At 53.7% G+C, this 25,119-nt stretch overlaps 1 protein-coding gene across 1 annotated transcript; it reads left to right on the forward strand.

The window, feature by feature from the left end:
• Positions 1-1,253: 1,253 nt before the first annotated feature.
• On the forward strand, positions 1,254-24,939 carry CACNA1F (calcium voltage-gated channel subunit alpha1 F). Its single transcript, XM_033849514.2, has 47 exons — positions 1,254-1,328; positions 3,041-3,045; positions 3,512-3,617; positions 3,846-3,985; positions 4,215-4,357; positions 4,459-4,611; positions 5,250-5,446; positions 5,559-5,662; positions 6,271-6,461; positions 6,887-6,979; positions 7,092-7,185; positions 7,349-7,375; positions 7,534-7,694; positions 8,584-8,809; positions 9,758-9,965; positions 10,062-10,182; positions 10,298-10,379; positions 11,360-11,402; positions 11,596-11,647; positions 12,119-12,272; positions 12,462-12,591; positions 13,062-13,121; positions 13,270-13,376; positions 13,458-13,545; positions 13,946-14,053; positions 14,149-14,201; positions 15,255-15,401; positions 16,177-16,378; positions 16,475-16,633; positions 17,455-17,565; positions 17,794-17,877; positions 18,931-19,059; positions 19,401-19,466; positions 19,723-19,814; positions 20,238-20,397; positions 20,624-20,751; positions 21,050-21,146; positions 21,333-21,435; positions 21,700-21,801; positions 21,980-22,110; positions 22,341-22,475; positions 22,742-22,911; positions 23,195-23,320; positions 23,413-23,540; positions 23,645-23,757; positions 24,158-24,355; positions 24,627-24,939. Exons 1-47 carry the CDS (start codon positions 1,254-1,256, stop codon positions 24,855-24,857), a joined length of 5,733 nt encoding a protein of 1,910 aa, XP_033705405.1. The 3' UTR covers positions 24,858-24,939.
• Positions 24,940-25,119: the final 180 nt, after the last annotated feature.

Here is a 25,119-nt window from a genome sequence, read left to right on the forward strand (position 1 = left end):
CGTAAAGCAGCGTTGAAATGTGTGCCTGATACATAATACAGTAAAAAACAAAAACAAACAAAAACCACTGTGTAAGTTACAGTCACTAGTATTCATGCATTCAATAAATGCTTTATTTTAATGTTTTATATATATATATATATATATATATATACACTCCAGAGAATAATTACATAGTAAACATCCATATAACCACCATTCATGAAAAAGACCACCCTGTCTCCACTGCTCAGTAGTGCCACGTTTGTCATAAATCACGTGTACCTATATGTGGGACTCAGTTTCTGAACTCTATGCTGTTCGTAATTTCTCTTGCTTTATAACAAGCTTTGATACCTGATATAGCAAGTCCTCCCATCTTGTTATTTTTCAAAGCATTTTGGCTTTTCTAGGTCTTTTGTATATCAATATACATTTTAGAATCAGTTTGTCAAATTTCAAGGAAAAATCTCTTGAGATTTTTTTTAAATTAATTTATTTATTTCTGGCTGTGTTGGGTCTTTGTTGCTGCGCGTGGTCTTTGTTGCGGCAAGCGGGGGCTACTCTTTGTTGCGGTGCGCGGGCTTCTCACTGCAGTGGCTTCTCTTGTTGCGGAACACGGGCTCTAGGCGCTGTGGCTAGAGCCACAGTAGCTGTGGCTCGCGGGCTCTAGAGCGCAGGCTCAGTAGTTGTGGCACACGAGCTTAGTTGCTCCGCGGCATGTGGACTCTTCCCGGACCAGGGCTTGTGTCCCCCGCATTGGCGGGCGGATTCTTAACCACTGCACCACCAGGGAAGTCCCTTCTGAGATTTGTGTTTGGGACGGCATTGAATCTCTGGATCACTCTGGGAAGAACTGACATCTTCACAATATTGACTATTTCAACTAGTAAATTTAATGTATCTCTCCATTTATTTGGGTCCCCTTTAATCACTTGAAAATATTTGATAATTTTTTTCCATGGAGATCTTGCACATATGTTATGTTAGGTCTATTCCTACATACTTCGAATTTCAGATACTGTTGGGAAACAATTATCATTTTTCTTATTTTAGTTTCTGACTCTGGTGCTAGTATATATTTTGTAAAAATATTTTTTTAAAAATCAGTGCCTTTTCTGTTGCCAGACTCTGGCCCACAAGTGTCCCATCTTCACCCCTCCTCACCTTCCCATCCGACCCTGTTATGGCCCCGCCCTGTGACCTTAATCCCTCCAAAGCTGGGGGAAGAGAGGGGGGCTGTGTGCAGATGGCTCTTCAACCTGGAAAGGAGGATGGCGGCATCTGAAGGCGGGAAAGGTGAGAGCAGGCTTCCACCCCTGCAGACCCTTGGAGCAAGCCTGGGCTCTGCTCCATCCTCAGCCCCTCTGACCCACCCACTGCCCACCAGGACCCCACCCCTGGAGAGCCTTTAGGGGACCAGAATCACATCATCCTGTTCCCATCCCAGCCAGCCCCAAACACAGCCTTAGATCCCAACTGAAACCCAACCGAATCCTGGCCCTGATCCCTATCCTAGCGCCCACCCCAACTTCAACTCCAGTGCCAGCCCCAAGCTTAATCCTAACACAAACTTTACCAACCAGAGGGCAAACCCCCGTTAGAATCCAAACCCCAACATGAATACAGACCTTACCATGAGCTCTAAAGTTACCGAAACTCAACCCCAACCCCTGGATATAAGCACTGTTAGTGAGTGGGTCTCTGACTTTCCAGAAAGAGTGCAGACCCATTTTTTTTTTTTTTGTGGTACGCGGGCCTCTCACCGCTGTGGCCTCTCCCGTTGCGGAGCACAGGCTCCGGACGCACAGGCCCAGCGGCCATGGCTCACGGGCGCAGCTGCTCCGTGGCATGTGGGATCTTCCTGGACCGGGGCACAAACCCGTGTCCCCTGCATCGGCAGGCGGACTCTCAACCACTGCGCCACCAGGGAAGCCCCAGACCCATTTTTAAGTACCAGAGAGAGAGAGAGAGAGAGAGAGAGAGAGAGAAAGAATACACACTTGATGGTGGTAGTAAGTTGTGAAGGCTTAGAGTCAGAGACTGCCTGGATTTGGCTCCCAATTCAGCTACTTCATCAAATCACTTAACCTCTCTTTTTGCATCAATTTCTCCGCCTGCAAAATGGGGATAATACTATGTGCCAGACACTCTTCTGAATGCTGAACTCATTTAATCCTCACAGCGACCCTATATTGTAGGTACTCTTACTGTCATCTCATTATACAGATAAGGAAATTGAGGCTCAGAGAGGTTACATAATTTGCTCAAGGCCACACACAGCTACCAAGTGGTAGAGTCAGGATTTAAACACAGATAGCTTGTTTCCTCCAAAGCTGGGTGTCTTAACCAGGCCAACCCACTGCCCCTTGGAGACTGAAACAAGGCCATGGGACTTGGGAATGGCTTTAGATGAAAACCCCAGTGCAAAACTCAGATCCCACCCAAACTCAAGTTAAACCCTAACCTTGATCCTAATTCAAATTCCAAGTCATTCAAATATCCAGTCCTAACCCTAAATCATATCTCAAGAACACTTTACTCCCACGGGTATTTAAACCCAACCCAAACTCTACTACTCAAATTTAATCCTAAACTTGCTTCCAGCTATAAACTTAATCCTACCCCATGCCAATTCAAGCTCTACCCCCCAAATCTAACACCAAACCCTACTTCAATTAGAAACATAATCTCACCCTCACTCCCCTATAAACTCTCACTGTATCGTCAATCAATCAACTCCAATTCCAACTCTTATCCCCCAATCTTTAACTCGGGTACCCTCAACTTTCCCTAATTTTACATGCTCTTCTCTCCTTCCCTCAGACAGAGGGATAGGATCATGTAGGAGGCAGCCATGATTGCCCCAATACCCTGTCCCCCCCCCCCACTCGGTCTCTCCACACAGACACCACCCCAGAGCCCAGTCCAGCCAACGGGACAGGCCCTGGGCCCGAATGGGGGCTGTGCCCTGGGCCCCCAGCATCAGGTGGTGAAATCGGCGGGGCATCCAGCCTGGGGACCCCTAAGCGAAGGACTCAGCACAGTAAGCACAAGACAGTGGCAGTGGCCAGTGCCCAGCGCTCACCCCGGGCACTCTTCTGCCTCACCCTGGCAAACCCCCTGCGGCGGTCCTGCATCAGCATCGTGGAATGGAAGCATCCTGGAAGGCCAGGGGCAGGGCTCAGGGGTGAAGGTCACCAGGGTACCAAGAGTCAAGGATTAAGCCAGGGCTGGAATGGAAGAGGGCTGAGGTCACCAGGGATCAAGGATTAAGAACTGGATTCAAGGGGGAGTTGAGAAAGGTGAAGGTCACCAGGGGGATCAAGAGTCAAAGACTAAATCTCAACAAGAGTTGAGGATGGCTAAGGTTTCCAGGGGGGTCAGAGTCAAGGCCTTGGTCAGGGCAGGGGCTGGGAATGTCAGAGCTGGTCACCTTAGGGTCAAGGGTCAGCATTGGGTGGGGAGGGCCCCAAGGGAATGTGGGGCTCTGAGACCACTCTGCCTGGGTCCTTAACTGTGTCCACCTGAGGCCCTTCGACATCCTCATCCTGCTGACCATCTTTGCCAACTGCGTGGCCCTTGGGGTCTACATCCCCTTCCCAGAGGATGACTCCAACACTGCCAACCACAACCTGGTGAGGCTAGCCCCGCCCCACCCCGCCTCCAGCTAGATACAGCCCCAGTAGAGCCACACCTCAAGCCTTCCAGCCAGGCCCCGCCCCTCTCTGACCCAGATGACCCTCTCCTGCCCAGCCCCACTCTCGGTCCCCGCTACGCTCCTCTTCCCCTACCCCCTGTCAAACAAACCCCACTCCCAGATAACTTCCCGATCTCCCGCCCCCTACCCCCGGCTCCGCCCCCAGGAGCAGGTGGAGTATGTATTCTTGGTGATTTTCACTGTGGAGACCGTGCTCAAGATCGTGGCCTACGGGCTGGTGCTCCACCCCAGCGCCTACATCCGCAATGGCTGGAACCTGCTCGACTTCATCATCGTCGTGGTCGGGTGCGCCTCTGCAAGGGATACCCCCAACCCTAGCTCAACTTCCCACCGCAGGCCCGCTAAATTCGGGGCTCGGGGAAGCGACTGCTTCAGACTGCCTCCATTCGGCAGCCAGAATCAGGAATATGCATTTCCACTTACAGGGACTTGTACTTTTCCGAGGAGAAGGGAGGGGGGAAGGGGAGGTCCGAATGCCTGACCCCCGCCTCCTTGTCCTGTGCTCCCCCATCAGGCTGTTCAGCGTGCTGCTCGAGCAGGGGCCCGGACGCCCGGGGGACGCCCCGCATACCGGAGGGAAGCCGGGGGGCTTCGATGTGAAGGCGTTGCGGGCGTTTCGGGTGCTGAGGCCACTGAGGCTGGTGTCCGGGGTCCCGAGTGAGTGGCTCGTCCCCCGGGCTTGGAGGTAGCGGAGGGGAGAGCGGGAGGGGAGCTGAGCTGACCCCGCCCCTACGTTGCCCACCCCTCGCTCCCCACAGGCCTGCACATAGTGCTCAATTCCATCATGAAGGCGCTGGTGCCGCTGCTGCATATCGCACTTCTTGTGCTCTTTGTCATCATCATTTACGCCATCATCGGACTCGAGCTGTTCCTCGGACGCATGCACAAAACCTGCTACTTCCTGGGATCTGGTCAGCAAGCCCACCCCACCCCACCCCCGGGACAGGATACGCCCCCTCCATTGGCTCCTAAGCCCCACCCTGTTCTCAAGGGGACACACGCAAACTCACAACACTTCGCCCCCAAGTTCAGGCTCCGCCCCCAGATAAACAAGTCTTACCCCGCCCCTCCCATATTCAAGACTCCGCCCTCAATTCCAGACTACAACCGCCCCCCTAGCTAATTGCTCCGCCCTATCACAAGTTTCCACTCACAGGTTAAGGCCCTATCCCACACTGAAGACTCCATTCTCCAGAACTGGTCCCAAATAGTCAGGCCTTTTTCATCCACACCCAAACCCCTCTTGGCCCCACCCTTCTTTCACGAGAGCCTCCCATATTCACAAGACTGCTCCTAGGCTCACGCCTCACTGTTACTCACAAGATTCTGCCCCAAGGTTTACAGTCCCACTCCTCAGATCCCTGTGGTTGGGCTTCACAGCTTCCCAGGGGTTCAGAATTCTGACCCAACACAGTCAGAGGCTAAGGGTTGTCTTTGATTTAGAAAAATCTAGAACCCTGAGGCGAGCTTCCCAGGTAGGGGGGCGTCCAAGGTGGCAACGACTGTGGGTGGGCGTGCTTCGGGTTCCAGAGCTCCAGTCTTCCCACAGACGTAGAGGCGGAGGAGGACCCATCGCCCTGTGCGTCATCGGGATCGGGGCGTGCTTGTACGCTGAACCAGACCGAGTGCCGTGGACGCTGGGCAGGTCCCAACGGAGGCATCACCAACTTCGACAATTTCTTCTTCGCCATGCTGACAGTCTTCCAGTGCATCACCATGGAAGGCTGGACTGACGTGCTCTACTGGGTGAGGTGGACGGCGGGCACACAGTGCAGAAGCTGCACCTGCCTTTCCTCACCGAGCTCGGGCGGGAGTGTCCGCCTACCCTGAGGGATGCATGCCCCTTCTCTCTCCCTAGATGCAGGATGCCATGGGGTATGAGCTGCCCTGGGTGTATTTCGTGAGTCTTGTCATCTTTGGATCCTTCTTCGTCCTCAACCTTGTACTTGGTGTCCTGAGTGGGTGAGGAACCTAGACACCTACCCGGGCCTTCCTTCCTGCCCCTCAGCCCCTGTCCCTTTACTTTGTTCCTGGCAAACTGCTAGGCATCCTTCAAAACCCATTTAAAATACCCCTTCATTCATTCAATCAACATTGAGCATCTACTGTGTGTGAGGCACTGTTTCAGGAATGGAACACGAGACAAAAATCTCTGCCTTCCTGGATATTACATTCTGGTGGGGAGAGACAGACAATAGCAACATACACAATAAATGTGTGTGTGTACATACACACACACACATATGTGTAGTGTCTTATATGGAATATGTGCTATGGAAAGAAAGGAAGAGTTAAGATAGGAATGCCGAGATCTTGTAATTACAAATAAGGACAATCAGGACAGGCCTCCTTGAGATGGTGTTATCTGAGTAAAAGTGTGAAAGAGATTGAGCCATGTGGGTATCTGAGGAAAGAGTGTTCCAAGCAAAGGGAACAGCCAGTGCAAAGGCTCCAAAGCTAAAATGTGCTCAGCATATTCAAAGAACAGCAAGGGGGTCAGCGTGACTGGGAGGTGACGGCAAGGGGGCCAGGGTTGTTCCCCCACCTAACCCTCTATTCTCCTCCCTCAGAGAGTTCTCCAAGGAGAGGGAGAAGGCAAAAGCGCGAGGGGACTTCCAGAAGCTTCGAGAGAAGCAGCAGCTGGAGGAGGACCTGCGGGGCTACCTGGACTGGATCACACAGGCGGAGGAGCTGGACATGGAGGACCCCTCAGCTGATGGCAACTTTGGTTCTGTGGCTCAAGAGGGCCAGGCCAGCCACCGTAGGCAATCCCAACCTGGCCCATTCCCTGCTCCACGCATCCTCAGATGTGGGCTGCCCTCCTGAGATCCAGCCCCAGCCCGCAGCAACTCTAGGCTCCTGGGTCTTCCCTGGAGGTCCAGTGGTTAAGACTCCGTGCTTCCACTGCAGGGAGCACGGGTTCGATCCCTGGTCGGGGAACTAAGATCCCACATGCCATGCTGCGCAGCCAAAACAAAAACAAAAACAAAAAAAAACTCTAGGCCCAGCCTCCGGTTAGGACACAGAAGCCAGACTCAGATACCCTTCCCAGACTGCACCCAGAACAAAGACTCCAAATAACACACACACACACACACACACACACACACACACACACACACACGCACGCGCGGCCCTAACCCCACCCCAGGCTGTGCTCCATCACTGTCCTCCATGTCCCCACAGGGCCGCAACTGGCAGAGCTGACCAATAGGAGACGAGGACGTCTGCACTGGTTCAGTCACTCCACCCACTCCACACACTCCACCAGCAGCCACGGTGGGGGTCCAGCAAGGTTGACAAGGGGGAGGAATGGGTAGGCAGAGGAGAAAGCCAAAGGCAGAACCCTGGGATCTTCATGTGCCGACCTCTTCTTCCACCCTGCGCACAGCCAGCCTCCCAGCCAGTGACACCGGTTCGATGGCAGAGACCCCAGGCGATGAGGAAGAGGAAGAGGGGGCTCTGGCCAGCTGTACACGCTGCCTGTGAGGGCCCCCAGCCCTTGACCCCTGACCCAGCCAGAACCCAGAACAGACCCTGACCCCAATCCTTACTTTAGCCTCCAACCTTGACCTCAGCCCCTGACCCTCGCTGCTGACTGCCGCTCAGCCCCTGACGATGCCTGCCTCCCATCCCCCTCTTTTCCAGAAACAAGATAATGAGAACCAGTGTCTGGTGAGTTGGAAAAGTTGTGTGACTGCTGGACCCCATGACTTTGTGAGCCCCACCTCCAAGCCCTCCAAGCCCCTCATGACCGCCGGGCTCCCCCACCTGAGCCCCCCAGAACAGGCTTAGGTAGGTGATCTCAGCTGGTGGGTTCCCCATCCCCACAGCCGCTGCCTCCGCCGAGCCAACCGGGGCCTTCGGGCGCGCTGCCGGCGGGCTGTGAAGTCCAATGCCTGCTACTGGGCCGTGCTGCTGCTCGTCTTCCTCAACACGCTGACCATCGCCTCGGAGCACCACGGGCAACCCATCTGGCTCACCCAGATCCAGGGTGCACCCCCCAGCCTGCCAGCCCTCTCCCCCAGCCCCCAATTCCTTCCACCCCAGAAGCTCCAATCCAGGATCTCTCAGGTGCCCCACACCCCCAGATACTGCCCTCCTACCCAAGTAAACGCAGAAACTTTAGCCTGTTCCATCCTACCTTGTAGCTTACACTTGTATAGCACTTGCTGTGTGTGTCAAGCTCTGTTCTCAGCACTTTACCTGTACTCACTCAATTTCTCTTCACTGCAACTTTAGGTGAATTAAGTACTAAGGTGCAGTAAGTGACTAATCCCAGGACTCAGCTAGTGAGTGACAAACCCAGGCAGCCTGGCTCCAAAGTCCAGGCTCTTAACACCACACTGTCTGGACAAGTTAAGCCCTCTGTGCCTCAATTTCCCCATCTACAAAATGGGAATAGTATTAGTATCCACTTCAGGGGGTGGCAGGGAGGATTAAATGAGTTAAAGTGAAAAATGCTTAGAACATTGCCTGGCCCACATAAAGCTAACACTTTACAAGTGTTAGCTCTTACTATTATTCACCTTAATCTCAGCCCCCAACCTGAATACTGAGTACACTTCTAATCCCAACCCTCAAACCAGCCCCAGTCCCAACTAAACACCAGATTCTAACTCTACCGTTGAATTGGAGTTTTTCTGTATTCATAGAGACTGACCGAAGCCCACACCCCAGCTCTGCCCCTCGCCCCAGCTCCAAGCCCCTCAAAACCTTGCCCACTGTGACCTACAAACTCACCTGATCCCTAGTCCTAACCACACCGCCGGCCTGTGCCTGGACGGATACCAACTACCCCAGATCGCCCCATGGCCCCTACCTCCCCACATTTCACCACAAAAAACTGACTAACCCAGTCACCCCTGCCCCTCTCCCCACAGAGTATGCCAACAAAGTGTTGCTCTGTCTGTTCACGGTGGAGATGCTTCTCAAGTTGTATGGTCTGGGGCCCTCTGTCTACGTCTCCTCCTTCTTCAACCGCTTTGACTGCTTCGTGGTCTGTGGGGGCATCCTGGAGACCACCCTGGTGGAGGTGGGCGCCATGCAGCCCCTGGGCATCTCGGTGCTCCGCTGTGTGCGTCTCCTCAGGATATTTAAGGTCACCAGGTGTGTGTGTGTGTGTGTGTCGGGGGAGAGGACGGGGGCCCCAAACACAGCCCCAACAGCCACCACCCCAGCTCCAATGATGACTATATCCTCATCACCATTCATTTATCAAATATCCATTGAGTGCCTACTGCATACAAGGTGCCCTTCCAGGCCCTAGGGAAACACCAGGAATCAAAGCAGACACAAGTTCCTGCCTTCCTGGAGATTAAAGTCCCCTGGGGAGGGTGTCTACTCCATTTCCATCCCCTTCCTCAGCCTCAACTTCAGCTAGAACATTATTCCCAACCCCATCTCCAAACTCAACTCCATACTCATCCCCGACCCAAACCCCATCCCCCACCCCCAACCATAACACCATCTCTAACCCCAACCACCAACCACTCATCATCCACAAGCTCATTTACAGCCCCATAACCCAAGCCCAAGCCCAAGCCCACCTCCAGCCTCATTCCTAGCTCCCAGCCTCATCCCCATCACTAGCCACAACCCCCACATCCCAAACTCATAACCATCAGCCTATCTCCAAACGCAAACCCATCCCCAGTCCCAGCCCCAATCTCATCCCCATCCATCCTCTCCTCTATCCCAACCCTCAGCCACAGACTTACCCCCGACTCAGTCATCTACAGCTCCAAATATTCCCCAACCCCATCCCCAGCTACAATCCCTAACCCCAGGCCCAACCTGAAACCCAGTTTTAGCTTCACCAACTTCCATATACCCACCATACTAACCTCATCTCCCCTAATGCCAAAACCAACCCCGAATACAACCCTCCCCTTACTTCTTATTCTCACCTCACCCCAACTCCAAAATCACTTCCAACAATGACACAAAAGCTCATCTTAACCCAGTCCGCCCCAGTGCATCCCAAGCTGGAGCCCTGCCCCGGCTCCTGACTCACCACTGGACATGTCAACCCTTCCCCCTCCATCTCTGCTGCAGGCACTGGGCATCTCTGAGCAATTTAGTGGCGTCCCTGCTCAATTCAATGAAATCCATTGCATCCTTGCTGCTTCTCCTCTTCCTCTTTATCATCATCTTCTCCCTGCTTGGCATGCAGCTGTTTGGGGGCAAGTTCAACTTTGACCAGACACACACCAAGCGAAGCACCTTTGACACCTTCCCCCAGGCCCTCCTCACTGTCTTTCAGGTGAGACCTGGAGATTATGGGATGGGTGGGCAAAGCGGGGGGACCCAAGGTTGGGGAAAGGGTCCCAAGAGTTTCACGGTGACCTCCCACCCCCAGATCCTGACAGGTGAGGACTGGAATGTGGTCATGTATGATGGTATCATGGCCTATGGCGGCCCCTTCTTCCCAGGGATGCTGGTATGCGTGTACTTCATCATCCTCTTCATCTGCGGCAACTGTATCCTCAGAGCCTTGGGAGGCTGGATCGTGGCAGGGCTGGGGAAGGATAATGGGGACATGGGCACTCCATAGGCAGGCTGCTTCTCCATCCTTGTAGCCTGAGCTCACCCCAGACATCCTGTTGAACGTGTTTCTTGCCATCGCTGTGGACAACCTGGCCAGTGGAGATGCAGGCACTGACAAGGACAAGGGCAGGTGAGGTCTGGCTCTGCCTCCAAGACAGTCTCTCCCTAGGATCCCTGACTGGGACCCTCCCACACACATCCCACACCACCAGAGATGCCTTGGTCACTCTGGCAATCTCCATCTGCAGATCCAACCTTCCAGTCCTCATTCACTGAACATGCATTTATTGAGCACCTACTTTTTGCCAGGCCCTGTTCTAGATGCTAAAGAGACAGCAGGGGTCAAAGAAGACAGAGTCCTTGCTTTCATGGAGCTGACATTCTAGTTGGGGAAGGCAAGCAAAACAAACAAATTAATATATAATAATATAATTTACTTAAATATATGTTAATAATATGTAATGTAGAAAAAGAAAGCAGAGTAAGAGAATAGAGAGAAATGAAGATTGCTATTTTGGTTAGGGTAATCAAGGAAGGCCTCTATGAGAAGGTGACAGCTAAAGAGAGGCCTGAATGAAGTGGGGGAGTGAGCGCCATGCAAATATCTGGGGAAAGAGTGTTCAAGGCAAGGGGACAGCAAGTGCAAAGGTCTTGAGATGATAATATTCTTAGCACATTCAAAAAACACCATGGAGGGAATTCCCTGGCAGTCTAGTGGTTAGGACTCGGCTATTTCACTGCTTTCACCCGGGGCCCCGGGTTCGATACCTGGTCTGGGAACAAGGAGAGTGGTAGGAGGTGAGCTCAAATGGGGGGAATAGAAAAGCCAGATGAAGGGCATTCTGGGCCATGGTGAGAACTTTGGGTTTTGCTCTGAGTGGTGGGAAGCCATGGGAGGGGTGTGAGCAGAGGAGGAGGAATGTATCAGATGTAGAATTTAACAGCATCCCTCCTGCTGCTGTGAGAATAGACTAAGGGGATGAGGGAGGAAGCAGGGAGGTTGTATGGGACCTGAGAAAGGTCTGTTCTGATTGCAATGACCCCCTCCCTTGGCCTTGCCTATCTGCTTCGATCCTTAACAGTCACCTCCTCCCCAATTTCCTCGCACAGGGAGAAGAACACTGAGGAAACTCCACAGGAGAATGGAGCACTGGTGAGTTAGAGGCCTGGGCACTGTCTACACCTCCCACTACCACCAATATCTGTCTATGCGTGTGTGTCTTTATCCCGCATCCTCTGCCTATTCATTCCTTCTTTATTGTGTCCCTCCCATGCCTCCCCTGTGTCCATCCCCCCATCATCGATGCCTACCCCATCATCAATGACCCCCATCTTCCTGTCCCCAGGTGCCTGGTGGGGAGAATGAGGAAGAGGAAGGTGCAAAAAATGAAGGAGCAGGCAAGTGGGAAAGACCAGGTGGAAGAGGTATGGGACCTTGGGGACAGCACCCAGGTGGAGCTCGTGACCCCTGAGACCCTCCTCTCTGGAGAGCAGCCTTCTCCAACATCATCTTAAAAATAATGGGCTTGGTGTGTGGCCAGGAACATTTGAGACGCTGAGATTAGAGAAGAGAAACAGACGTTTTGTTTTACTGCAGAACTTCTCAGAGCCTTTATTATAAATAGTATGTATATGACTGAAGATGGTAATGTGCGTTCAACACACATTTACTGAGCCCCTCCTGTGTCCCATGCACTGTTCTAAGTGCTGAGGACACAACAGTGAACAAAACAGTCTGAAATCCCTTCTCTGAGGAGCTGACACTCTAGCAGGGAGATGAGAATTGACCACATGACAAGCACTGTTCTAGGTGCTTTACATACATTTTCTCAACTAATTCTCTCTCCTTTGATCTTCTTCTGCTGCCAGGCATGGAGGAAGAGGAGGAGGAGGAGGAGGAGGAAGAGGAGGAGGAGGAAGGGGGTGCAGGGCATGTGGAACTCCTGCAGGAAGTTGTACCCAAGGAGAAGGTGGTACCCATCCCTGAGGGCAGCGCCTTCTTCTGCCTCAGCCAAACCAACCCGTGAGTGCTGCGAGTGTACAGGGAGTTGGGGCAGGAGGGGCTGGGGCAGGGGGAGGACCAGGGAGCAGCCAAGGCTCGGGGGGGGGCGTGCACGGCCTTATGCAACAGGGCCCATGCTGTGTCTCTCGGGCTCCCCCAATCAACTCTGCGGTCCTGTGTTCTGACCATGGACCATTCCCCACTCCCCAGGCTGAGGAAGGCCTGCCACACCCTCATCCACCATCACGTCTTCACCAATCTTATCCTGGTGTTCATCATCCTCAGCAGTGTGTCCCTGGCAGCTGAGGACCCCATCCGAGCCCACTCCTTCCGCAACCACGTGAGCCTTGGGCTGGGGACTCAGGGGACACTCCCAAGGGTGTCCTACTGGGCACAAGCTGGGGCCAGGGTGGAGGCAAGGAGAAGACCCCTAGCTGGGCAGAGAGAGAGGAGCAATAATGGCAGCTGCAGCAGTGCCAGCCTTTATTATGAGTGCAACACACTTGGGGAAGCACCAGGTAGGTGATCAGTGTTTGGCAGAGGAGGGAGCTGTGCTCAGAGGTTGAGCAGACCAAGGGCGCCCATGTAGCTGAGTAGAGGCAGAGGAACCCAAATCTGAACCCTTGTCTTTCTGGTGGCCAAGGCTTTTGCCTTGTAGAAAAGTCCTTGATGATGATGATGATGGGAGAGAGAGAGAGAGGGAGGGGAGGAGAGAGGGAGGGAGGGACAGCAAAACTTACTGAGAGATACACACAGCTAGGATCCCCCTCAGCCATGACTCGGTGGCTCCCCCTCTTTCTTGCCCCCCAGATTCTGGGGTACTTCGATTATGCCTTCACCTCCATTTTCACTGTGGAGATTCTACTAAAGGTGACTAATGGACCCCCCATCATACCCCCAGTTACCCCAACCTACTCCCCATCCATCTCTGCAGCCCATCTCTCCTGCTTCCATCCCCAACTCCCCTCTCTTCCCCGGATCTGGGGTCTAACTATCCTGATGGCCCCCTACTCCCCAGATGACAGTGTTTGGGGCTTTCCTGCACCGTGGCTCCTTCTGCCGTAGCTGGTTCAATCTGTTGGATCTGCTGGTGGTCAGCGTGTCCCTCATCTCCTTTGGCATCCAGTGAGTGACACCTGCCTACCCCATTCCTCCAAGAGCCAAGGCCAGGCCTGGGCCATGGCCTGAGGACTGCCCCCTCCTCAGCTCCAGTGCCATCTCGGTGGTGAAGATTCTTCGAGTACTCCGAGTACTACGGCCCCTCCGAGCCATCAACAGGGCCAAAGGACTCAAGGTAATCCCATCCCACCCAAATCCATGGGACCCAGACCCTGCCCCGCCCCTGGGGCCAGGATCACTGATCCGACTGACCATTTGCAGTGATGCATGACCACATAGCCTGGCCACAATGTGTAACCACACGGCCCTGACCACTGGCCATGTGGCCTCATCCATGTTCCTTACAAGTGACCATCCATTCCTTACCAAAGGCCACGTTTCTGTGATCCAAGTTCCTGACATGTGGCCACATACCCCTGTCTGGCAAACACATTTCCCGTGGGTACCCACACATCCTTCACCCAAGACCACATGTTCCTGACCCAAGTCCCTGAGCTCCATCCATGCCCAGAGTCCTTGCCCTGTGGCCACCGTGGCCTGCGGTGTCCATGAGCCATATCTGTGGGTGTCTGCAGCACGTGGTGCAGTGTGTGTTCGTGGCCATCCGGACCATCGGGAATATCATGATTGTGACCACGCTCCTGCAATTCATGTTCGCCTGCATTGGCGTGCAGCTCTTCAAGGTGGGAGGAAACACTGGAGGGAGGCCCAGGCATGAATCAAGGCACGGGGCCGGGGGATGAAGGGTGAATCTGCTTGACAAATATCCTCTCTGCAGGGGAAATTCTACAGTTGCACTGATGAGGCCAAACACACACCCCAAGAATGCAAGTGAGTGCCTGAAACCCTGCCCTCCATGGAGCCCAGGACCCTCTTAAAGTCCAAAGAGGCCCCTAGATCTCACCCAGGCCTCTAAAACCCCTAGATCTTCCTCCAAAGAACTGCAGAGACCCCCCAGATTTTATCAAGGCCCCCAAGACCCCAGAATTCCTCAAGACCCAAAGATACATCCCGAGAATTCTCCCAAGAACGGCAAAAGCCCTCAGACATCACCAGTCCTTAAGAGGCCCCCCCCCAATAACCGCCCAAAACCCCTCTCCACATTCCCCAGAGTTACCTACATTCCACTCCAGAATCCCAACCATCCCCAAACACCCGACCCCCACCACCAAGTCCCCAGCTTCCGTCTTGAGACTCCTACAGAGGGTAATAGTTCGCTGAAATGGTTCGCTGAACCATTCTTGGTTCAAATTCGTCTCATGAGACTTGGTTACATTCCTTAACCTTGATGAGTCCCATTTTCCTCAACTGAAAAATGGGGATAAAAAGAGTGTGGATTTCACAAGGTTGTTGTGAGGAGCAAATGAGTTACTACAAAGAGAGTGTACTACAATGTAAAGTTAGTACATGTAAAGCCTAGCACAGTGCCTGGCATATACTTAGTGCTGATAAATGTTGGCTGTTATTTGTATTGCTTTTTCCTGGATGGCAATGATGGTGATAATAATGTTGCTGATAAATGTTGGCTGTTATTTGTATTGCTTTTTCCTGGATGGCAATGATGGTGATAATAATGTTGCTGACAGCTAACGTATACGGCCCCAACAATATGCCAGACACTGTTCTCATTGATTAACAAAATTAATCCTTGTAACAAGCCAGGAAATACGTTCTGTCATTATCCTTATGTCATAAATGGGGAAAACTGAAGCACAGAGGTTAAATGCCCAAGGTCACCCAGCCAGTAAATGGAAGGGCAGGATTGGAACCCAGGCTATCCAGCTCCACCACTATGCCCTGCTGCCTCCGTACTGGAGACACCAGTCCCCATTCCACAGCTCCCTACCCCTCCTCACCCACCCAGCATGTCTGCAACATCCACAGGGGCTCCTTCCTGGTCTACCCCGATGGAGATGTGTCAAGGCCCCTGGTCCGGGAGCGGCTCTGGGTCAACAGTGATTTCAACTTTGACAATGTCCTTTCAGCCATGATGGCCCTGTTCACTGTCTCCACCTTCGAAGGCTGGCCTGCGTGAGGGGCAGGGCCCCAGGGATGGGCAGGGGACTGGGCAAGAGTCTTTAGGGGATTGGCTTTGGATATCCTGGGGATGGGTGGAAGGGTAACTTGGGATGTGAAGAAGGTCTCTGGAGAGTGGATAGGGTTTTCTGGGGACTGGTGGGTGTATCAGATGACTAGGTGGGGATCTCCCAGAAGTTGGCCGGGGGTGCTTAGGGGACCTGGGTGAGGGGGCCTCCAAGAATTGGGTTAGAGAGGTCTCTGAGGCACTAGGTGGAAGTCTAGAGAGGACTGCATGGGATTTAGTGGGGGTACCAGGTAGAGGTCTGGGGGGACTGGGTGGAGGTCTTGGAGGAGATGGAGCTGGAGTTTCAGGGGTTTCCAGATAGCTGCACAAGTCTTTGGGAGTACTAGGTGGGGGGGCGAGGGAGCAAGGAATTCAAGTTGATAGGACAGGGGACTTAGAGATCTTTGGGGGCTTGTTGGGGAGTTCTGGGGATCTGCATGGGGATCCTCAGATGGCTGGAGGAGAACTGGGAGTCTGTGGGAACTTAAGGGATTTGGGGGTCTTGGAGGGCCTGCATGGGGATTCTCAGGAAGGTTGGATGGGGATCTCTAGATCTCTGGAGGGCTGGGCTTTGGGAGTCTTTGAGGGCCGGGTGTGTAGGTCTCAGATAGTTAGGTCAGGGGATTTGGGGATCTTTGGGGATATTCTGGGGTGCCTAAGGTGTCTGGGGACAGGTCTGAGGTGTCTGGGATATCCCTTTACTTGCCTCCACTGGCTCCCCAGGCTGCTATATAAGGCCATCGATGCAAACGCAGAGAACAAGGGCCCCATCTATAATTACCACGTGGAGATCTCAGTGTTCTTCATTGTCTACATCATCATCATTGCATTCTTCATGATGAACATCTTTGTGGGCTTCGTCATCATCACCTTCCGTGCCCAGGGCGAGCAGGAGTACCAAGACTGTGAGCTGGACAAGAACCAGGTGACCTCCGACCCCTGATCCACCAACCCCCCACCCCCACCCCAATTCCTTGCCTCGGGACCCCACTGCTCACTCATGCCTTGCACCTATATGCAGCGCCAGTGTGTGGAGTATGCCCTCAAGGCCCAGCCACTCCGCCGCTATATCCCCAAGAACCCGAATCAGTATCGGGTGTGGGCCACTGTGAACTCTGCTGCCTTCGAGTATCTCATGTTCCTGCTCATCCTGCTCAACACGGTTGCTCTAGCCATGCAGGTCTGAGCTCCCCACCCTGATCCCGCCAGACACCTGACCCTATTCTGTCTGCACAAATCCTTGGGAACTGTCAGGAATGCTTTAGGCTGCAAGTAACAAAATCCCCAACTGACAGAGACTTAAGCTTTAAAGATATGTGCCACATATATTCAAATCAAAGGCCGATAATCATAAGTTGTATCCTGATTTCAGAGATGTGAGAATGTGGGGAAAATGGCAGATGGCAAATGTAAGTTGTCATTGACTGTGAAATGCACCCCAATTTCAGAGATTCTAAACTGTGAAAAGATGTGTATCCTTGGAGTCAATGAATTATGATAGTTACCTCACATAGCAAGCAGTGCAGAGGTAGGCTGTTTGCTCATTGCTCATCAGGGACCCAGGCTCTGTCTTTCTGCTCCACTATTCTTAGTAAGTTGGCGTTCATTCTCATGATTGTTGCTTCATGGTCACAAGTTGGCTGCCACAGTTCCAGATATCAAAACCACACTCAGAGAAGGAAAAAGGAAGGAAGCTTGCACCAAGGGACTCTCCTCACTCGACCCTTTTATTGGAAATCAAAAATATTTTTCACAGAAGCTACCCAAGCAGCAGCAAGCTTATGTTTCTGTCAGAACTAGCTGCAAGGAAAGCTAGGAAATCAAGGGCTGGGCTTTCCAATATCCATAATGGGAGGCGGACAGTGTGAGAGGTTTGGCCAACACATAGTGCTACCACATCCCCAGACTTACCTCAGTCCAAGACAGAGAATATTTGGTTGGGGTGGGGGGGGGGAAATCTCTGCCTCAGGCTATGTCCCCACATCTGATTTTCTCCCCCAGCACTATGAGCAGACTGCTCCCTTCAACTATGTTATGGACATCCTCAACATGGTTTTCACTGGCCTCTTCACTGTTGAGATGGTGCTCAAAATCATCGCCTTCAAACCCAAGGTACCCCCAAGGCCTAGACCCATTCCTTAGGGTGGAACTCACTGCATAGCTCTCAGGGGGGCAGCAACCAGGGAGTCATGAGACTAGGGAGGAAGAGGGATCTAGATGCAGCCTTATCATGTGATCCAGCCTACACCCTGCCTCCCCAATGCCCCCAACCACTACTAGCCCCATACCCTAGCTTGCTAGCTCTGAGAAGACAGGGCACTGCTTTCCTCCTGTCTACAGCATTACTTTACCGATGCCTGGAACACGTTTGATGCTCTTATTGTGGTGGGCAGCGTAGTGGACATTGCCGTCACTGAAGTCAACGTGAGGACTGGCTCTCCACTAACCCACTCACCCCCTGCCAACCTTCCCTCACCTCAACCCCAGGGCTTTCTTTCACATGGGGAGGTGGTTCCCACTCACATCCACCCCACTCCTGGAGACTCAGAGCTCCTCCCTCTAGCTCTATCTCTTGAGTCCCTATTGGGTTCAGCCAAAGCCCCCTTCTACCAGCTCCCGCTCATTCATTTGCAAGCTATCCTCTGGCTCCAGCATCTCCTAAAATGACTCTCCTGTTATTTCTATTATTTTCTTCATTGCCTCATTGCCCCCTCCATTGGTCCCATCATCTCCACCAACTCCTGCTTTGACTCCATCATCTCCTCTGATTCCTTCATTGGCTCCATTTCCTCCACCGATACCATCGTCTCTGACACTGGGTCTTTCACGGTTCTGTCATCACCACTGACTGCACGGTTGGCTCCATCATCTCTTTCACTGGGTACTACATGGTCCTCCATTGACAATGCTGCTGGGTCCATATCTCCATCACTGGCTTCTCCATTGGATCCTCCATCGGTTCTCTCATCTCCATGAACCCACCGGCTTCATCATTTCCTCCATTGGCTCCAATATCTCTCCTCCACCATCTCCTGTGCCCTCTCCTCTACCTTTCACCCTCATTACCAACTTTTCCTTCAACCATCCTGATCCATTACCACGTAACCTTCCTTATCATCCCTTGGATAATAACTCTACCATCCATTATCCCCCGTATCTCCTCCATCATTTCTCTCCTGTTCATTGGCCCTGTGATCTCATCATCTCCTCCATCACCTCTGTTTTGGCAATATCTCCGCGCAGAATGGTGGCCATCTTGGCGAGGTAGCCCCCCACCCCACCTCACAACAGGGACTCTCTGCCTCTCTCTTCACCAACCCTCCTTTCCTTTCTTCCCAAAAGTCCTTAGAAATGCTCCCTGACCACCCTGGGGCCTGGGTTCTGAGGGATTTGGAGGCTGGGAGGGCCAAAGCATGAGACAGGGAGGTGGCTGGGGCAAATGTGGACTGAGCATACCCACCACACGCCCAACCCCAGAGCTCTGAGGACAGTTCCCGCATTTCGATCACTTTCTTTCGCCTCTTCCGAGTCATGCGGCTGGTCAAGCTTCTCAGTAAGGGTGAAGGGATTCGCACATTACTCTGGACATTCATCAAGTCCTTCCAGGTAACTCCCCCACTCCTTTGTTCACCCCTCATCCCCACTTCACACCCTCAGCTTGTCCTTTTACTGCCCCCAGAACTACACCTTCCAGCATGCCATACCCATGTGCAGCTTACCATTTCCAGTTTTCTCTCTTTTGTGGGCTCTCAATTCCCAACATGTCTTGGCCTCACTGACCTTACTCTATTGTATTTAATACTGTGCCTGTATTTGGGAGACCCTGGCAGTCATGGGCACTTTGGGGATGGACCACATCTCTCAGCAGGCCCCAGCTTGAGTGCATTCTGGGGCTTAACAGTTCTCTGCCTGGACCTGAGTATCTATCCTCCTCTCCACCCCCATAGGCCTTGCCCTATGTGGCTCTTCTCATCGCAATGATATTCTTCATTTACGCAGTCATTGGGATGCAGGCAAGTGAGAACCCTGGGGAGCATCCCTCAGGCACTCCTCTGTTGAGGGGGGTTAGATAGGAATGAGCCCAAAGTGGGGGTAGAAAGACAGACAAGCTGCACCACCCTGAGTCAGTCCATACACCTGTGAAATGGGATCAGCAGTGCCTGCTTGTCAGGGTTATAAGGATCCTTTGGGTATTAGGTGTTGTGAAATGGATGGGAACCTGTAGGGGCATGGAGTCACCCCTCTGACACAGCCCCTGTATGCCCACAGATTTTCGGCAAGGTGGCTCTTCAGGATGGCACACAGATCAACCGAAACAACAACTTCCAGACCTTTCCACAGGCTGTGCTGCTTTTGTTCAGGTGACACACACACCCTCTCCCCTGCTGCTTTGATCTCCAGCATGCTTTTGGGTACCCACACATCCTCTCTGGGCCCCAGACTGCCTGAGCTATGGAAGTAACAGGGCAGCACGGGGCTCCATATTGCCTGAGACCTTTCCTGGCTGTGTTCTAAAGAATCTTTTAGAATATTCTAGCCTCAGCCATCCTTTTTCTGGCTGCAAGACATGTACCTTTCATAGGCCTCAGCACCCCCTCTGTAAAATGCAAACATGATCGTCATCAACATGGCCACACCAGCTTTTAAAATATTGAAACGCTGTTTTTACCAGATGTAGCCCCTGGTAAGAAATAGGTCATATCCTCACCCCTCTGGCCCCCACAGCGGCCCTTGTCATGACTTCATAGCCTCCCCCCAAGATGGCACCACTGTGTGACCCGCAGGTGTGCTACTGGTGAGGCATGGCAGGAGATAATGCTTGCCAGCCTTCCTGGGAGCCGGTGTGACCCTGAGTCTGACTTCGGCCCTGGTGAGGAGTTTAGCTGTGGTAGCAATTTTGCCATAGCCTATTTTATCAGCTTCTTCATGCTCTGTGCATTCCTGGTAAGGACCAATCCCCACAACCACCACTACTGCCCCGGGGGCTGGTCCTGATGGGGATGAGGTGGGGAGCCCAGATCTTCAGAGAGGGTGAAAGGGCTGGCCTGACGACAAGATTAACCCGGGGACTCATGACCCAGTGACCATAGAAGCTTACCTCCGCCTCCCACCAAACCCCCCATACTCTTCTCTGCCCTTCACCTAACCTCTCCTACTCACTGGCCCACAGATCATAAATCTCTTTGTGGCTGTGATCATGGACAACTTTGATTATCTAACCAGAGATTGGTCCATCCTGGGCCCCCATCACCTCGATGAATTCAAGAGGATCTGGTCTGAATATGACCCTGGGGCCAAGTATGCCCTCTGACCCCATACCTGGGATACCAGAGGACAGTGCACTGCCTCACAGTCCTCCAACTCTGGAACCTCTGACCTATGCCTCCCATTACCCAGGCAGTAGATGCCCCAAGGTTCCCACTGCCCCTGTCCTCTGCCTTTTCCCCTCCCCCACTGACTGCCCTCCAGTTCTTCCCTGGCAGACTATGGGGTGTTGGTGGGGCGAGGGAGTGATGAGCTGGTAGGGCCTTGAGTAAGGACCAGAGGGGGTGTCTCCAACCCAGTAGTGCCTCTCTTCTACCCCCACCTTCCCCAGAGGCCGCATCAAGCACCTGGATGTGGTTGCCCTGCTGAGACGCATCCAGCCACCCCTGGGATTCGGGAAGCTGTGCCCACACCGAGTGGCCTGCAAGGTCTGTGCACCTGCCCACCACTGCCTCTGAGAGGACTGTCACCACACAGCAGGGGTGGGCAGGGACCCTGCCTTGGGTGGGGAGGGGGTGTTTGGTGGCATCCTCAAAGGTTTCTGCCCTTGGGCATCACATGCCTGCATCCCTGGCATTTGCCCAAAATGGGTTCCATGTCCCTGGTGTGCACAGAGACTTGTGGCGATGAACATGCCTCTCAACTCAGATGGGACAGTGACATTCAATGCCACACTCTTTGCCCTCGTTCGGACATCCCTGAAGATTAAGACAGAAGGTGTGTGGGGAGGAGGGGGAGGGGCAGGAATGGGAGGGTCCCTGGGGAAGGTGCAAGGAGCAAACTAATTGAGAGATGGGCCCCACTCTTAGCTCTGAACCTCAAAATAGGTGACTTTGCCTTCTCCAGGCTTGTTTTCCCACCTGTCCAACGGGGGCGGTGTTTGGCTGCGGTAGAAGTTTGTGACGCGCCCTCCAACAGTGAAGGAGTGGCTGTGAAAGCCTCTTCCTATTGGCTCATGCCCCACATCCTCTCCCCATGCAGGGAACCTGGAGCAAGCCAATCAGGAGCTGCGGATTGTCATCAAAAAGATCTGGAAGCGGATGAAGCAGAAGCTGCTAGATGAGGTCATCCCCCCAGCTGACGGTGAGCTAGCTCCACCCCAATTCCTTAAGCCTGCCTCTGATGTCAACGATTGCTCACCACCACCAAACCATCACTGGCTGGAGAGGGAGGGGTGCAGGGGGAGAGTCCAAGCTTTGATGTGGGGGTGTGGGGAGCAGAGGACTCCTGTGTGACCTTGCCTCCTCTCCCTTGCTTCCAGAGGAAGAAGTTACCGTGGGCAAATTCTACGCCACATTTCTGATCCAGGACTATTTCCGCAAATTCCGGCGGAGGAAAGAAAAGGGGCTACTAGGGGCCGAGGCCCCCCCAAGCACCTCCTCTGCCCTTCAGGTCTTGGGAGCAGGGCCTGAGCTGGGGGGCGGGTATGTGGGAGCTCTGTGGCTGAGGCTGACTGCCTTCTTGATCTCATGGAACCCATGTCACAGATGAGGAAACTGACCCAGGACCCACAGAAGGTCAGGGGTGACTGTGGGGCTCCTTCCCCCACCCCACACTCCTGCTCAGGGACAGGGAAGTTTAGACCCTGAGCTACCCACTTCCCTGTTTTCTCACCCCCACAGGCTGGTCTGAGGAGCCTGCAAGACTTGGGTCCTGAGATGCGGCAGGCCCTCACCTGTGACACAGATGAGGAGGAGGAGGAAGAGGGGCAGGAGGGAGAGGAGGAGGAAGATGAGAAGGAACCGGAAACGTACAAAGTAAGGACAATAAGCTTTCACTCCCCCAGGAACTCTTGATTGTAAAATACTCCCTCAACCCCCCGAGTGATTTCCATACTGCGTCTGGGAGGAAGTCCCCCAGAGAAGACCCCCTGCAATAGACAAATGTTTTTTTGGTACCTACCACCCACTGTTGGAGGGCAAGAGCCAGATTTGGCCCCTGGGGAGCTCACTGGAGACACACTATTTGACCAAGTGACTTAGTTATAACCTGGATGCAATGCTCAATCCTGTGATTTCCACAGGCCCCAGTGGGCTCCCAGCCCCCATCTCGCCGGAGCTCTGTGATTTCTGTGTCTCTGCCTGCCTGGGACAAACCACCAGATTCACTTTCCCTTGGGCCCAGTGACGACGATGGGGGTGCTCCCAACTCCAGACAGTCCAGTGTGCCCCAGGCTGGGTCCCACGCCCACAGGTATGGCCAAAGGTCTGCAGGAAGATTGTGAGGGAAGGCAGGGACTAGCCACTTTATGGGGGTACTTCAGGGGGCAGAGGGTTTTTCCAGTGAGACAAACATCTATTAAAAGAAAGCCCATGTCTCCTTTAAAGCGATGACAGGTTAATTTTATGTTATGTGAATTTTCCCAGTTAAAAATGTCTAGTGTTTCTGTAGAAGGTAGGACATGAAATGAGAAGGGACCGGGCCCAGGGCCACACTGGGGGTATCTGGTCTGCCTAACTTGCCTCACTTTCCCCAGGAGAAGCTCTGGGGTTCTCATTTTCACCATTCCGGAAGAAGGAAGTTCTCAGTCCAAGGCAACCAAAGGGCAAGAGAAGCAGGATGAACGAGAGGAAGTCCCCAGCCAGCACTCTGGCCACGACACGTAGGATGAGCCCATGAGCCACGTGCGAGAGGGACGGCACCCCATCGCGCATGCCCAGGCTTGAGCTCACCCCAGCCCTCCCTCCCAAACAGGCTCTCCTACCTAGATGAGCAGGCAGGGACTCCCCCACGCCCCATCCTTTTGCCACCTCACAGACCCCAGAGATACGTGGATGACCACCAAGCACCACGCCGCCGTCTGCTGCCCCCAACACCTGCAGGTGAGAGTGGACATGGGTCCTGGGGGGCCCCATGGGCCATAAGGGCAGAGGGCTGGGGAGGCACTGACATTCCTCTTTGCCCCTGGTACCCCCCACACCCCCAGGCCGGAAGCCTTCCTTCACCATCCAGTGTCTGCGGCGCCAGGGCAGTTGTGAAGATTTACCCATCCCAGGCACCTATCATCGTGGGCGCAACTCAGGGCCCAGCAGGGCACAGGTGAGGTGGGGGAGGGGGGCTGAGGCCCGGAGGGGTGGGGGGCAGCCTAGGCTGAATTTGTCAAACACACTACATATCGGGCCCTTCTGAAGAAGGGGGCACATGTGAATTCACACAGTCCTCACTGTGCCTGTGAGGTGGGTACTGTTACTAGCCCCAGTGTACAGATGAGGAAACTGAGGCCCAGAGAGGCTTACTCAAGATCTCACAGTTAGTAAGTGGCAAAGCTGAGATTTAAACCCAGGCCTTCTATGCTCTGAAATAAACCCAAGGCTGATGTATACCCATTCAATTTGACTCCAGTTGTGTTTGGGGGGTAAGAGGTAGGCACAGGAGTGATTCCTAGATCCTCATGCCCTACCCATCAACCACTATGCTCCTGATGTTTATTCTGGTCCAGGGTTCCTGGGCAACCCCTCCTCAGCGGGGCCGGCTCCTATACGCCCCACTGTTGTTGGTGGAGGAGGGTGCAGCAGGGGACGGATACCTCGGCAAATCCAGCAGTCCACTGCGCACCTTCACCTGTCTGCACGTGCCTGGAACCCACTCAGACCCCACCTATGGCAAAAGGGGCAGTGCTGACAGCCTGGTGGAGGCTGTGAGTCCAGAAGGGGAGGGGGCCGGAGGGATGGGAGAGAAGGGGAGAAGGTGGGAGCTTGGGAAGGAGGGTCCCCAGTCTCTGTGTTGTGTATGTAGCTATCCCTTTGCTCTGTGACTTCTGCTCAGCAAGATGTGTGCCCCACTGTCCCCCACTGACTTCCCTGCGTGCCCTCACGGGTTCATCACTCTTCCACACCAACCCCTCTGTGCACACTGCTCCGACTCCATGCTGTGCCCTCTGTCAACACTGATCCCATCTGTGCCCCCAGGTGCTCATCTCCGAGGGCCTGGGCCTGTTTGCCCGAGACCCGCGCTTCGTGGCCCTGGCCAAGCGGGAGATTGCAGATGCATGTCGCCTGACACTGGACGAGATGGACAGTGCCGCCAGTGACCTGCTGGCACAGGGGACCAGCTCACTTTATAGTGACGAGGAGTCCATCCTCTCCCGCCTTGATGAGGAGGACCTGGGAGACGAGATGGCCTGCGTCCATGCCCTCTGAATTCCCATCCCTCCCCCACTGCTCAATAAACCTCCTGCCCTCCCTTCCTCAGAAGGAGACCGGCATGGACCACACCCCTGGATTTTGGTGTCTTTGCACTGGAGGCCTGGGGCTGCCCAGCGGTCCTCATCTATCCATCCCCTGTTTCAGCCCTGAGCCACTGCCCACACGCGGGTATTTCCAGAAACCAGGACAGCCGGGCCTGATTATTCAGCGTCAGGGAAGGAAGGAGGAGGAGGGGAGGCGGAAGAGGCAGCAGCCA

Source organism: Tursiops truncatus, chromosome X (assembly GCF_011762595.2).
Source record: "Tursiops truncatus isolate mTurTru1 chromosome X, mTurTru1.mat.Y, whole genome shotgun sequence".
Lineage (NCBI taxonomy): Eukaryota > Metazoa > Chordata > Mammalia > Artiodactyla > Delphinidae > Tursiops > Tursiops truncatus.

Bases quoted from the DNA above. Each gene is read 5' to 3' on its own strand.
- CACNA1F (XM_033849514.2), top strand. From the start codon at position 1,254: ATGGCGGCATCTGAAGGCGGGAAAGGTGAGAGCAGGCTTCCACCCCTG. The intron at 3,618-3,845 runs GTGAGGCTAGCC...CTCCGCCCCCAG, and splicing joins ACACTGCCAACCACAACCTG to GAGCAGGTGGAGTATGTATT. The intron at 9,966-10,061 runs GTGAGACCTGGA...TCCCACCCCCAG, and splicing joins CCCTCCTCACTGTCTTTCAG to ATCCTGACAGGTGAGGACTG.